Source organism: Pan paniscus, chromosome 6 (assembly GCF_029289425.2).
Source record: "Pan paniscus chromosome 6, NHGRI_mPanPan1-v2.0_pri, whole genome shotgun sequence".
Taxonomy (NCBI): Eukaryota; Metazoa; Chordata; class Mammalia; order Primates; family Hominidae; genus Pan; species Pan paniscus.
In genome coordinates this window covers 93,024,806-93,038,075 of record NC_073255.2, presented here as the reverse complement: position 1 = coordinate 93,038,075, position 13,270 = coordinate 93,024,806, and the positions used below count along the sequence as shown (strand labels likewise).

The following is a 13,270-nucleotide window of genomic DNA, read 5'->3' as shown; positions in this document are numbered from 1 at the left end:
GATTACATCTTGTGAGTCTGTAGAAATGGTCAAGGCCTTGTCCTCTCTTAGGTCCAGAGATCAGGTTAATGCAGATTTTCCCGGCCATCTGTGCTGAAGTCCCTGTGGGGAGGCTGCTGGCTGGTTTCCTGTAGGTAGACAGCTACACGTCCTGCCCTTCATTGGCTTCTTTTCATGAAGCTCCTGCCATCTACAAAACATGTCTCCCTTCTTGAATCACATCTCTGTTATTGAAACTCTAGAAGTCGACCGGGCATGGTGGCTATGCCTATAATCCCAGCATTTTGGGATGCCTAGGCGGGTGGATCACCTGAGGTCAGGAGTTCAAGACCAGCCTGGCCAACATGGCGAAACCCCGTCTCTAATACAAATACAAAAATTAGCCAAGCATGGTGGCCACTGTACTCCAGCCTGGGCAACAGAGCAAGACTCCGTCTCAAAAAAAAAAAAAAAAAAAAAAAGAGAAAGAAAGTGTCATGCTTTTCGGCATTCTGTGAATTGTTTTAGTGAGTTATCGAACTTGAGGGCATGGTGGGAACCTCCAAATTTGCAGCCACTTGGTGACAAGTACATGTGGTCTGAGGACACCCAAGCCTGCAGGTGTGTCTAAAGCAAGGGCAGCCTGGTGGGGGCTGGTGGCCTTAACCTGTGGCATTTGAGGTAACATCAGGGAGTTGACATCAGAATTGCATCACATAGGCTGGGTGCGGTGGCTCACGCCTGTAATCCTAGCACTTTGGGAGGACAAGGTGGGCAGATCACGAGGTGAGGAGATCGAGACCATCCTGGCTAACACAGTGAAACCCCGTCTCTACTAAAAATACAAAAAATTAGCCAGGCATGGTGGCGGGCGCCTGTAGTCCCAGCTACTCGGGAGGCTGAGGCAGGAGAATCGCGTGAACCCAGGAGGCGGCGCTTGCATTGAGCCAAGATCACACCACCGCACTCCAGCCTGGGTGACAGAGCGAGACTCCATCCCCCCCCCCAAAAAAAAGACAAAAAACAGAATTGTGTCACACAGGCCAGATGCAGTGGCTCATGCTTATAATCCCAGCAATTTGAAAGGCAAGGTAAGAGGATCGCTTGAGCTTGAGTCTGAGGCCGCAGTGAGCTATGACCACACCACTGCACCCCAGTCTGGGTGACAGCGCAAGACCCCAACTCCAAAAAGAAAAAAGAAAAATCACAAAGAATTGCATGGCAGAGTGCCTGTCTTTCACAGCTTTAACTGTTGAAGGAACTTTCTTTTTTTTTTTTTTTGAGAGGGGGTGAGGAGACACAATCTCTGCTAGTGATTCTCTTGCCTCAGCCTCCCAAATAGCTGGGATTATAGGCGTGCACCACCACGCCTGCCTAATTTTTGTATTTTTAGTAGAGACAGGGTTTCACCATGTTGGCCAGGCTGGTCTCAAACTCCTGCTGGGATCATGGGCGTGAGCCACCACGCCCGGCCACCTTTAGAGTTTTCTTACCACCTGGTTTTCCTCTCTCAATATCTTTCTCTCATTTCCTGCCTTAAAACTCTAGCTTGGCATCTGGGCGCAGTAGCTCATGCCTGTAATCCCAGCACTTTGGGAGGCTGAGGTGGGTGGATCACTTGAAGTCAGGAGTTTGAGACCAGCCTGGCCAACATGGAGAAACCTTGTCTCTACTATTTTTAGAAAAGTTAGTCGGACGTACAGACGGGTGCCTGTAGTCCCAGCTACTTGGGAGGCTGAGGCAGGAGAATTTGTTTGAACCCAGAGGTGAAAGTTGCAGGGAGCCGAAGTTGTGCCACTGCACTCCAGCCTGGGAGACAGAGCAAGACTCTGTCTCCAAAACAAACAAACAAACAAACAAAAAAACTCTGTAGCTTGAGCCTTCTCTTCTATTGTTTTTCTTTAAAAAATAAAAATTAAAAATAGATGTAGATGCTATGTTGCTGAGGCTGGCCTCAAACTCCTGGCCTCAGGTGAACCTCCCGCCATGACCTGCAAAACTGCAGGGATTGTAGGTGTGAGCACTGCACCCAGCCTTATGTTTTTTTCTACATAAAAAACAGCACAGGATTATCTTCCAGAGCTAATAAATATGTTCAAATAACCACAACCCCATTAAGGAAAAATATCACTGGGCAGCAAATAATCAATCTAGACCAATATGATCACAATTGCTGTGAAGGTGAGAAAAGTTCATTTTTATTATGTTTCCCCAAGAGACGCACTCTATTGTTCTCTTGAAAACACACAGCTTGTGTCCTCCTTTAGAACACACATCGTCTTTAAAGTAACATACAAACATGCCAAAACAAGGTAAAAAATTACATCTGAATTCTCACATTTCAAACATATATGAAATATCAAATAAAAATTTATTTTTACAAGAATTTAGGGGAACTACTACATAGCTATAAATGTAATATATATGTTAACTAAGTATCATAGATAAAAACCATGCTCCCTTCAGCAGCACGTGTAATAATAGATACAAAGATTGAAAGGTAAAAGATTTAGGATGAAAAGAATCCTCTCTTAAAAAGGAAAACAAAATTATATGTATGTGTATATAACAGTTATAACACCCATCACACAGCTTTATAGAAACAGCATCTATTCAAAAATACCAGTATTTCCAAAATATTTAAAATAATATTTAAAGTAATAATAATATTTAAATAAATAAATATATTTAATAAATATTTCAATAAATAAAATAATATTTAAATAATTCTATACCCATGTTTTTCAAAATAAACCAATAAAATAGATAGTATATATTAGACGTGTTAGTATATATATCTGAGACATGTTAAAAATCACAACTGAATTCTCACAATTCAGTCACAAACCTAAACAGCAAATAAAAATTTCTATCACCGGAATTATGTTTTTTTCTGGTGGGGAACTACCAATAGCTATAAATAGAAGAGATTATTATGGAAGTATCATAGATAAAAAGAGTGCTTGCTTCAGGAGCACATATAATAATACAGAAACAAATTTAAAGATAATAAAATATTTAGGATAAAAAGAATTGTCTCTTAAAAATGAAAAGAAAATTATCTTTATGTATATATAACAACTATAACTCTCATCAAAAAACTACAGGAACAGCATGTTTTCAAAAGTACAACAATTTCCAAACTATTTGAAATAAATCTATGAATAATTCAATGGCCAACATTTTCCAAACAAACCAATAAAATGCAGAGTGTGCATGAAGCTATCTGTTACAATCTGTGGCACTGATATTTCACAAAAGAATTCTGTGCCAATCTGAGCCCCTGCACTGTGCCTTCAAATGCTCCTGGACCGTGGCAACCAAGTCCGTAAGAAGCAGGACCTCCAGGTTCCGCCCCAGGGAGGTTGGAATTCAGCAATATAAAAAGGGTGGTGGTGCCGCAGGAAAGGGTGGAACTGGAAACACTCCTGGTTTCTTAGTTTTCTCCAAGGACTCCTAGAAGTACCCCCACCCCCCTCCCCCCACCCCTGCTCCTAGGAGGACAACGTGATGACTGTATTGAGCTCCATCAAGAATGGTCCAGGTTCTTCTAGATGATGTGCACAAATGGTTCCTCTCCTCCTTCCTGGTGTCTGCCATTAGCATTGGAATAAAGTTCCTGCTGAAAATCCACATCTCCCCTGGGTCCGGTGTTCTGGAAGTGAGAGAGACAATGTCACACTTCAAGGAGGCAGCTCTCTAGACAGGAAGGTTATTCACATCCCATGTCAATTCTAGAGTTCAGAGAAATTGAGAAATGCAATTTTATCTGCTGCCTTTCATTCTATACCCTGCTTCTGAACCATCGTGTTCAACTGTGAAACTCACACTTTGGTGACCACGACTCCAAAACTCACTTAATACACCCAAGGTCAGCCCCAGTGATCTGCTTCATAGCAAGGACTTTGGGTGGGTCTTCCCAAGGAGTAGGGCACCCTCAGAGAATGTGGCTTTGGACTTCATCACAGCTGGGGCCTTTTGTGTCACTTAAGATCTAAACTTGTAACCATGCTAGATGTGTTTCTAATGTGACAACATCACGAACCACGAGTCCAGAAGCCTGATCCTTAATCCTACCTCCTCATGATGAAGTCTCATGCTCTGTGCTCACCGTGGTTAGCTGCACAAGATGTAAACCAAAGCTTCACTGAACCCTCGACCCAAATCGGTAACTCAAGTGCGTCAATCATAATGAACTTCCCCAAACTCAGTATTTGTGATTATTTTTGAGGCAGGGTCTCACTCTGTCACCCAGACTGGAGTGCAGTGGCAGGATCAGGGCTCCGTGCGGCCCCGACCTTCCAGGCTCCAGCGATCCTTCCGCCTCAGCCTCCTGAGTAGTTGGGAGTAGAGATGCGTCCCACATCGCCTGGCTAATTTTTGTATTTTTGTGCAGAGGGGATCTCGCCACGTTGCCCAGGCTTGAAGCGGGATCAAGCAATTGGGTTCCTCGGATTTCCAAAATAGACCCCAATATTCTGCCTTTACCCCGGAGGATGCAGATGTACCTTCTCTCAGGCCGATGACCTCAGGCCTCCACGGTCCCTGGAGCTCTAGGAAAGGTGAGCGCGATCTCGCGCCCACACCCAGTGCTCTGGGTCATAAGCCTGGATCTGGAAAAACAAATGCCCTTTGAGAAGACGGGGACTCGCCAGGATACCCCTCTCTCCCCTCATCCAGCCTCCAGCCCACCCAATTCCTCCCCAGCTCCTCCACCTCCCCAGGCCCCACTCACCTCCTCCAACTCCTCCGGTGAAACCCAAGCCCTGCCGCTCATGGAACAGAAGAACTGGAACCGAAGTTTCTGGAACAGGGCTATCTGAGAGCGGTTCTTCCTGGCCCTCGGGTTCATGTAACGGCATAACTGGAACCGACGCTTACGGACCAAGGGTATGTGAGAGCGGGTCTTCCCATACAGGAAGTAGAAGATGTTTTGTTTGGAGTCCTCGTCATCCTCCTCCATGTCATTGGCCAGGTAGCTGAGGACAGAAATCAGGTTGCTGCTCAGGGGCACCACCAGGAGAGACCTCTGGCTGAGGTCAGCTTCCCAGAGAGGAAGGTAAGGGACCGTCCCTAGCTCAGGACTGGCACCCACCCTGCAGAGAGCCACGCCTTCCTCAGGAAGGCTCTGCTGAACAGAGACCTGATCAAGGGCGTCTCCCACTCCTTCAGGATGGAGACAAAAACCCAACTGGTGGCCGAGAGTGGTGGCTTACGCCTGGAATCCCAGCACATTGGGAGGCCAAAGCAGGAGGATCACTTGAGGCCAGGAGTTTGAGACGGGCCTGGGCAACATAGCAAGACCCTCGTCTCTATTAAAAATAGAAGAAATATGCCAGACGTGGTGGCTCATGCCTGTAATCCCAGCACTTTAGAAGGCTGAAGCAGGTGGATCGCTTGAGACAAGGAGTTGGAGACCAGCCTGGTCAACACGGAGAAACCCCATCTCTACTAAAAATACAAAAATCAGCCTGGTGCGGTGGCACACCCGTTAGGCCTAGCTACTCAGGAGGCTGAAGCATAAGAATTGTGTCAACCCAGGAGGCGGAGGTTGCAGTGAGTCGAGATTGGGCCACTCCATTCCAGCCTGAGAGGCAGAGCAAGACTCTGTCTCAATAAACAGACAAACAAACAAACTGTCCAGGTGTGGTGGCACAGCCCTGTAGTCGGAGCTAATAAAGAAGCTGAGGTGGGAGGATCGCTTGAGCCCAGGATATGGAGGCTGCGGTGAGCTATGGTCTCACCACTGCACTCCAGCTTGGGGGACAGGGCAAGTCTGTCTCAAAAAAATAAAAGAAATTGAATACATTGATATTTTGCCAGGACCCTGCCTTCTACAGGCATCTAGTCTAATGGGACTGGGAGTAATCAAGGCAGATGACCTAATCCCAGTGTCCAGGATGTAACTAGAGAGCTACGGGCATGCAGAAGTTGGAAGATGAGGGAAGGCATCACAGAGGCTGTGGGGTGAACTGACTTCAAGGAATGGGTCCTTCCCTTCAGAGCCACATGTGTGCGGGACACCCAGACAGAAAACACAAACACAAAGTCGAGTGGAGGGCATTTGGAAGGAGCAGTGAAGCCGAGCTAGGAAATACCAAGATGGCGAGCCAGTGTGCTTGTAGAGATTGTAGAGAGGGTAGAATTGACACTGTGGACCCTGGCCTCGATAGAGAAAGGCATCAGCTAAGGAAGTTGTTCAGGTGGGCAGTGAGGTTGTCGTGCTTTGGAAAGATGTTCAGGCTGCACTAGGAAGCCCCCTGGCTTGGGGAGAGACTCCAGGAGACCCCAGCAGGGAGCATTTGACAGTGGATTCGAGTGATGCGAGGGGGACCTGAACTGTGGCCTCTGTCATGGGAACCCAGAGGAGGTCGATGGCGTTTGTGGTTGATGTGGGAAGGAGAGAGAGAGAAGAACCAGAAACGTCTGCTTGCTGGAGGAAGCGGCATGTCCGCTCCTCCACTCCTTTTCTTTTCCCCTTATGAGCGGTTTATGGTTCCTTTTGTTTTATTCTTTTATTTGTACACTGGCATTGGAGTTTGTTTTTTTGGCTTTTTTTTTTTTTTTGAGAAAAAGTCTCACTCTGTCACCCAGGCTGGAGTGCAGTGGCTCGACCTTAGCTTACTGCAACTTCCACCTCCTGGGTTCAAAGGGTTCTCTTGCCTCAGCCTCCCAAGTAGCTGGGATTACAGATGCACACCACCACGCCCAGCTAATTTTTCTATTTTTAGTAGAGACGGGGTTTGGCCATGTTGGCCAGGCTGGTCTTGAACTGCTGACCTCAGGTGATCCGCCTGCCTCGGCCTCCCAAAGTGCTGGGATTACAGGCGTATGCCACTGTGCCCAGCCAGAGTTTCTGTTTAGAAGCAACAGTCTATGATAGTATAATCCTCTCTTTTTTGTACACAGAGTAAAGAGGACAAATAGGTGAAAGAATAAATGAAAGGCTGGAATCCCACTTCCCCCGCTGTCCCAGGGCATTGGATATTGACGGATAGGAGGCAGCAAACCACTCACAGAGCCAGGAAGAAATGAATGCGTTGGTATTGCCAGGAGGGGAGGCCGGCCCGGCTGAAATACGCTATGACCATAGCCAGGAGATACTGATGGAGAGAAAGGAACACAGGGAGAGGTCACATCTTGGAAGAGGAAGATTGTGGAGAGGGGGAATGAGGGTCTGGGGAGGGGCTGCCCATCAGAGAAGGGACCTCAGTGTTGGGGTGACTGTACTCATTTGGAAATTGCGGGATGGAGGGGTATTCGAAGGTCGGATGCAAATCCGAGAAGCCAGAGGAAGGGTTTTGGGTGATGCTTCCAGGATGGTGGGCTCCATTGGGGTCTTTGGAGGGGGTGTGTGTAGGTTGGCTGGTGTCAGGAGGGTCTTTTGTGTGCCAGGCAGAGAACTGTCCCGAAGAGCTGAGAGTAGAGGGGCCAGGAGCTTCAGGGCTGCGGCCAGACTGTGGCCCAGAGCTCAGATCCCAAAGGACCCATAGGAGAGGCAGGGGCCACTCATTCACTCTGCAAGAGACCAGCAGAATCCTGAGGGAGATGCTGACAAATCATAAAAAGACCAAGAATAGCTGGGAGTGGCGGCTCAAGCCTGTGATCCCAGTACTTTTTGAGAGGTGGAGACAGGAGGATCATGTGAGCCCAACAGTTGGAGAACAACCTGGGCAACATAGTGAGACCCTGTTTCTACAAACATTTCAAAAATTAGTTGAGCATGGTGGCATGTGCCTAGTCCCAGCTCCTCAGGAGGCTGAGGAAAGAAGATGGCTTGAGCCCAGGAATTAGAGGCTGCAATGAGCTATGATCATGCCACTGCACTCCATCCTGGGGAGCAGAGCTAGACTCTGTCTCACAAAAAAAAAATTTGTGGGTGCCAAGACTCAAGACTGTGGGAGCTGGTCGGGCACAGTGGCTGACGTCTATAATCTCAGCACTTTGGGAGGCCAAGGCGGGTGGATCGCCTGAGGTCAGGTGTTCAGGACCAACCTGGCCAACATGGCAAAACCCCGTTTCTACTAAAAACACAAAAATTAGCCAGGCGTGGTGGTTCATGTCTGTAATCCCAGCTGCTTGGAGGCTGAGGCAGGAGAATCGCTTGAACCCGGGAGGCATCGGCTGCAGTGAGTCAAGATCGAGACACTGCCCTCCAGCCTGGGCAACAGAGCAAGACTCTGTCTCACAAAAAAAAAAAAAAAAAAAAAAAAAAGACTGTAGGAGCATCTGGTGGGAGGTGGTGGAGGGAGAACTGTGGGTTTGGAAGCTGCGCCCTCCGCCCAGCCATGCGTTGGAACAGGAACAGTTACATGGAGAACAACCTTACCTTGTCCGACACCCTCAGATCTTTGTCCCAGGCCAGGAATCTTTTAATGACAGGATCCTCTGTGATTAGAGAGCAGATGTCAGTGTGAGAAGCAGGACAGGGTTTCCGTGGGAGCAGCAGGGCAGCAAGGAGAAGTGTGCCTCCCGGGGGGAGGTCTCAGGATTGTGGCCGCGGGTGAGGTGGATGGGAGAGGGGAGAATGACTTTCACTGGGCAAGGGAGAGAGGCTCCTGCTCTGAGACTCCCCTGAGAAGAGGCCGAAGGAGGCCCTGGGTGTGAGAATCTACAGGATGTAGAGCTGGGAATCAGCCAGGACCCCCTCCAGCAGACACGGAGGGACCACTGCAGAGTCATAAAGGAATTCCCATCATTTCCTCATGAGACAGTCACATCAGGGTGTGACCATGGCCTTGGTATCCCCCACTATGGATGGAGACACTTAGGTTTAGAAAAGTCAGTAAGAGACATTAAGTTTCAGAGGGCACAGCTGAAACCACTTTCTTTGTTTATTGATTTTGTTTTTCTTTATTTGATTTTTATTTTTACTTATTTATTAATTTATTTTGAGACAGAGTCTTGCTCTGTGGGCCAGGCTGGAATGCAGTGGCCTGATCTTGGCTCACTGCAACCTCTGCCTCCCGGGTTTAAGCGATTCTCCTGTCTCAGCCTCCCGAGTAGCTGCGATTACATGCATGAGCTACTGTGCCCAGCCTTGGTTTTTCTTTTGAGACAGGGTTTTGCTCTGTCACCCAGGCTGGAGTGCAGTGGTGTAGTCATAGCTCACTGCAGCCTCAAAGTCCTGAGTTCAAGCAATCGTCTTGCCTCAGCCTCCCAACGTGGTGGGATCTCAGGCGGGAGCCACTGCGCCTGGCCCGAAACCAAGCTTTCTTATCCCAAGCGCTGACCTTTATCAAGTTGACCTAATCCTTTATCATCTCCTAAGTGTCCCTCATGAGTGATCACTTCACATTCCTCCCACATGGAGAGCTCACCCACTGGGGCATATTTTTCCCATTGGAAAAGTGTGGTTATTGGAAGTTTCCTGTTTTTGGAAAGAACAGGATTGGAGGTGCTCTCTGGGGTGTCTTCCTACCAAGCAGCCTGTTGAAGGCCTCGTGGTGCTCAGGGAGCACGAGTGACACTCGCCGTCGCTTCAGCTTCATCTTGAGGCCACACAGCATCTCCGCCACCCAGATCTCCTCAGGCTCAGGGGCGAGCACCTTCCGTAGCTCCTCCTCCGACTCCTCAGATTCGTCCCACCACTCCCTCTTCCTTTTCCAGCAAAAGGACCTATGCGGGGGGCTGGGATCTACCCCAGGGGCTGAGTAAAGAAACCAGGCCACGGTGTAATGCTTCTGCAGTTGATCACACTAGAGCCCGACCCAAAACCCCAAACCATTCTCCATCCTCCCCAGCCTCTCAGACTGCTGGCTTCTCCAAGCCATCTTTCCTTCTGTCTGTCTCCTCTGCTGAGCTCCATGTGCCGCTCCTTCTCCTCCCCATTCTCCCGTTTCTCTGTCCTCAGAACACTTCCTCATATCCTTCCCTGGTCCCTGGCTGAGTCCCTTTGTTGTTGTTGTTGTTGTTGTTGTTGTTGTTAAGAAACAGTCTTGCTTTGTGGCCTAGGCTGGAGTGTAGTGGTGCGATCTTGGCTCACTGCAACCTCCGCCTCCTGGGTTCCAGTGATTCTCCTGCCTAAGCCTCCCAAGTAGCTGGGATTACAGGTGCCCACCAGAACGCCCAGCTCATTTTTGTGCTTCTAGAAGAGACAGGGTTTCACCATGTTGGCCAGGCTGGTCTCCAACTCCTGGCCTCAAGTGATCTGCCTGCCTGGCCTCCCAAAGTGCTGGGATTACAGGTGTGAGCCACTGCACCCTGCCTCAGTACCTCCATTCTTCCCACACACCCTCCTCATGTGCTCCTTCCTGACTTCTGGGCCCTTCCTTCCTTCTTTTTTTTTTTTTTTTTGAGACAGCGTCTCACTCTCTCACCCAGAATGGAATGCAGTGGCGCTATCTTGGCTCAAAGCGACTTCTTCCACCTGGGTTCAAGCGATTATCCTGTCTCAGCCTCCCGAGTAGCTGGGATAACAGGCATGCCTGGCTAATTTTTGTATTGTTAGTATAAATGAGGTTTCGCTATATTGGTCTGGTTGGTCTCGAACAACTGACCTCAAGTGATCCACCCATCTCAGCCTCCCAAAGTAATGGGATTACAGGCATGAGCTACCACACCCGGCCTTCGTTTTTCTTTTGACACAGGGTTTTGCTATGTCACCCAGGCTGGAGTGCAGTGGTGCAGTCATACATAGCTCACTGCAGCCTCAAAGTCCTGAGTTCAAGCAATCCTCTTGCCTCAGCCTCCCAACGTGCTAGGATCTCAGGCGTGAGCCACTGCACCTGGCCCGAAACCAAGCTTTCTCATGCCAAGCGCCAACCTTTATCAAGTCTAGCCTAGTCCTCTATCGTCTCCTAAGTGTCCCTCATGGGTGATCACTTCTGAGTCCTCCTGCGTGGAGAGGTCACCCACTGGGAGCGTATCTTTCCCACTGGAAAAGTGTGGTTATTGGAAGTTTCCTCTTTTTAGAAAGAACAGGATTGGAGGTGCTCTCTGGGGTGTCCTCCTACCAAGCTGACTGTTGAAGTCCTTGTGGTGCTCAGGGAGGATGGGTGACACTCGCTGTTGCTTCAGCTTCAGCTTGAGCCCACACGGCATCTCCACTACCCAGGTCTCCTCAGGCTCAGGGGCGAGCTCCTTCTCCGGCTCCTCCGCAGATTCATCTGACCACTCCCTCTTCCTTTTCCAGCCAAGGGACCTACATGGGGGGCTGGGATCTACCCCAGGGGCTGAGTAAAGAAACCAGGCCACCGTGTAATGCTTCTGCATCTGATCACCTTAGACCCCGACCCAAAACCCCAAACCACTCTCCATCCTCCCCAGACTCGCAGACTGCTGGCTTCTCTAAGCCATCTTTCTGATTTTGTCCTCTGCTCAACCCCATGTGCCGCTCCTTCCCCTCCCCATTCTTCTCTCTCTCTGTCCTCCGAACACTGCTTCATGTCCTTCCCTGGTCCCTGGCTCTCTGAGTCCCTCCTTTTTTGTTTTGTTTTGTTTTGACACAGAATCTTGCTTTGTCACCCAGGCTGGAGTGTAGTGGTGCAATCTCAGCTCACTGCAACATCCATCTCCTGGATTCCATTTATTCTTCTGCCTCAGCCTCTCAGGTAGCTGGGATTACAGGTGCCTGCCATAATGCCCAGCTCAATTTTGTACTTTTAGTAGAGACAGGGTTTCACCATGTTGGCCAAGCTGGTCTCAAACTCCTGGCCTCAAGTGATCCGCCTGCCTTGGCCTCCCAAAGTTCTGGGATTACAGGTGTGAGCCACCGCACCCAGCCTGAATTTCTCCATTCTTCCCACACACCCTCCTCAGGTTCTCCTTCCTGACCGCTGACCCTTCTTTTCTTTTCTTTTCTTTTTTTTTTTGGAGTGCAGTAGCGTGATCTCAGCTCACTGCAACCTCTTCCTCCCAGTCTCAAGTGATTCTCCTGTCTCAGCCTCCTGAGTAGCTGGGATTACAGGTGTGCACCACTACCACTTGGCTAATTTTTATACTTTTAGTAGAGATGGGGTTTCACCATATTGGCCAGGCTGGCCTTCAACTCCTGACCTCAGGTGATCCACCCCCCTCGGCCTCCCAAAGTGCTGGGGTTACAGGCGTGAGCCACCGCACCCGGCCCCCTTCCTTCATCTTAGTCAATCCTATCCCACCTCTTCTTCCACCAGTCCCCTCACCTGATGGTCCCAATGCTTCATCATCCACCACCTCCTGGAGGGGGTACCCCGAGGTGCTCCGCTGGGGACTCTGCTCATTCTGGGGGTGCGGTTGACGGCTGGTCGTGATCTTTCCTGTAATCTGTCCCCTCTTACGGAACCTAGTCTCCGTTCTGTCCATGGCCTTCTTCTGGACACTGCTCGGATTCAGAAGAGTATGTTATCAATTCTGAAGCCTAGGAGAAGTCAGGAGTGGAGAACAGCTCTGAGAAGATACTGTTGTCCAACTGATCTCCAGGCACCACGGAGTCCGGTCCCTCCAATCAGGAAGGTCGGAATCTCTGATGTCATGGCTCATGCCAACCTGGCAACCAGTTTGAAAAAAAACACTTGTAACTGCCAGGCTGATCTCTTGTCCTGGAGATCCTGGGTGAATGGTATCTCCTGCCACTGTCCCAACCTCAGACCGTTGTCCAAAAGCATCTTCAGGGACTCCACATCCCTCTGTTCCCTGTCCCAGCAGAGGCTGTGTTCTCTCCACTCAAAGCCTGAAGCATGTTGGGGTCTCTTCGTCTCTGTACATGCCCATTTCAGAGTCCAGTCTGGTGGGAGAGGGAACAGAGTGGGAAAGAAAACTAGGGTAAGCAGAAACGATGAAACCTTATAAGAGTGAGATTATCATGTACAAGAGTGAGATTATCATGTACAAGAGTGAGATTATCATGTACAAGAGACATTTTGAGGCCTAAAAATCATAGGAAACTGCCCCTTAGCTCACACATATTTCCAATGGTGTCCCCAATTTCAGGGAATCCATGGATTACCTAAGCCAGCCCCTCCAGTTAGGCTAAGAAATTCTAGTCTATATATCAAGTTTTGTATCATATGTATTGCTCTGAACTCAGAAATTTCCCTTCCATTTATGGAGTCTATGAATAAAATATCACATGTACAAAAAGACTAAGTTGAAAATTTCAGCTGTGCACAGTGGCTCATGCTTGTAATCCCAGCACTTTGGGTGGCCAAGGGAGGAAGATTGCCTGAGGCCAGCAGTTCAAGACCAGTATAGGCAACATAGCAAGAGCCCATCTCTAAAAAAACAAAACCAAACCAAATTAGCCAGGTGTGGTGGCTGGCACCTGTGTTCCAACTACTTGGGAGACTCATGTGACAGGAAGATCACTTGAGCC

The 13,270-nt window shown here is 49.0% G+C and overlaps 2 protein-coding genes across 7 annotated transcripts in view; one reads left to right on the top strand and one right to left on the bottom strand.

Annotated features, from left to right (window-relative positions):
* Nucleotides 1-13,270, top strand: part of LOC117978809 (protein CASP-like) — a 65,628-nt gene that overhangs the window by 4,826 nt on the left and 47,532 nt on the right. Inside the window, exon 1 of one of the 5 annotated variants that reach the window (XM_055114547.2) lies at nucleotides 4,764-4,869. The exons of the other annotated variants lie outside the window; for them this stretch is intronic. The gene's annotated coding sequence lies outside the window, so the exon portion shown is untranslated. Of the gene's footprint in view, nucleotides 1-4,763; nucleotides 4,870-13,270 lie in introns of those variants that run through there. 5 annotated transcript variants of the gene reach the window in all.
* The window catches only part of LOC117978808 (speedy protein E18-like), a 142,431-nt gene continuing 132,110 nt past the window's right edge, over nucleotides 2,950-13,270 (bottom strand). Inside the window, exons 2-9 of one of the 2 annotated variants that reach the window (XM_063605911.1) lie at nucleotides 12,102-12,280; nucleotides 10,935-11,153; nucleotides 9,401-9,628; nucleotides 8,309-8,367; nucleotides 6,997-7,082; nucleotides 4,715-4,958; nucleotides 4,488-4,592; nucleotides 2,950-3,634 (exon numbers count right to left, since the gene is read on the bottom strand). In XM_063605911.1, the coding sequence (XP_063461981.1) occupies nucleotides 4,533-4,592; nucleotides 4,715-4,958; nucleotides 6,997-7,082; nucleotides 8,309-8,367; nucleotides 9,401-9,628; nucleotides 10,935-11,153; nucleotides 12,102-12,280 (1,075 nt within the window). In that variant the 3' untranslated portion in view covers nucleotides 2,950-3,634; nucleotides 4,488-4,532. Of the gene's footprint in view, nucleotides 3,635-4,487; nucleotides 4,593-4,714; nucleotides 4,959-6,996; nucleotides 7,083-8,308; nucleotides 8,368-9,400; nucleotides 9,629-10,934; nucleotides 11,154-12,101; nucleotides 12,683-13,270 lie in introns of both variants that reach the window. The other variant, XM_055114541.2, reaches the window with a different exon arrangement.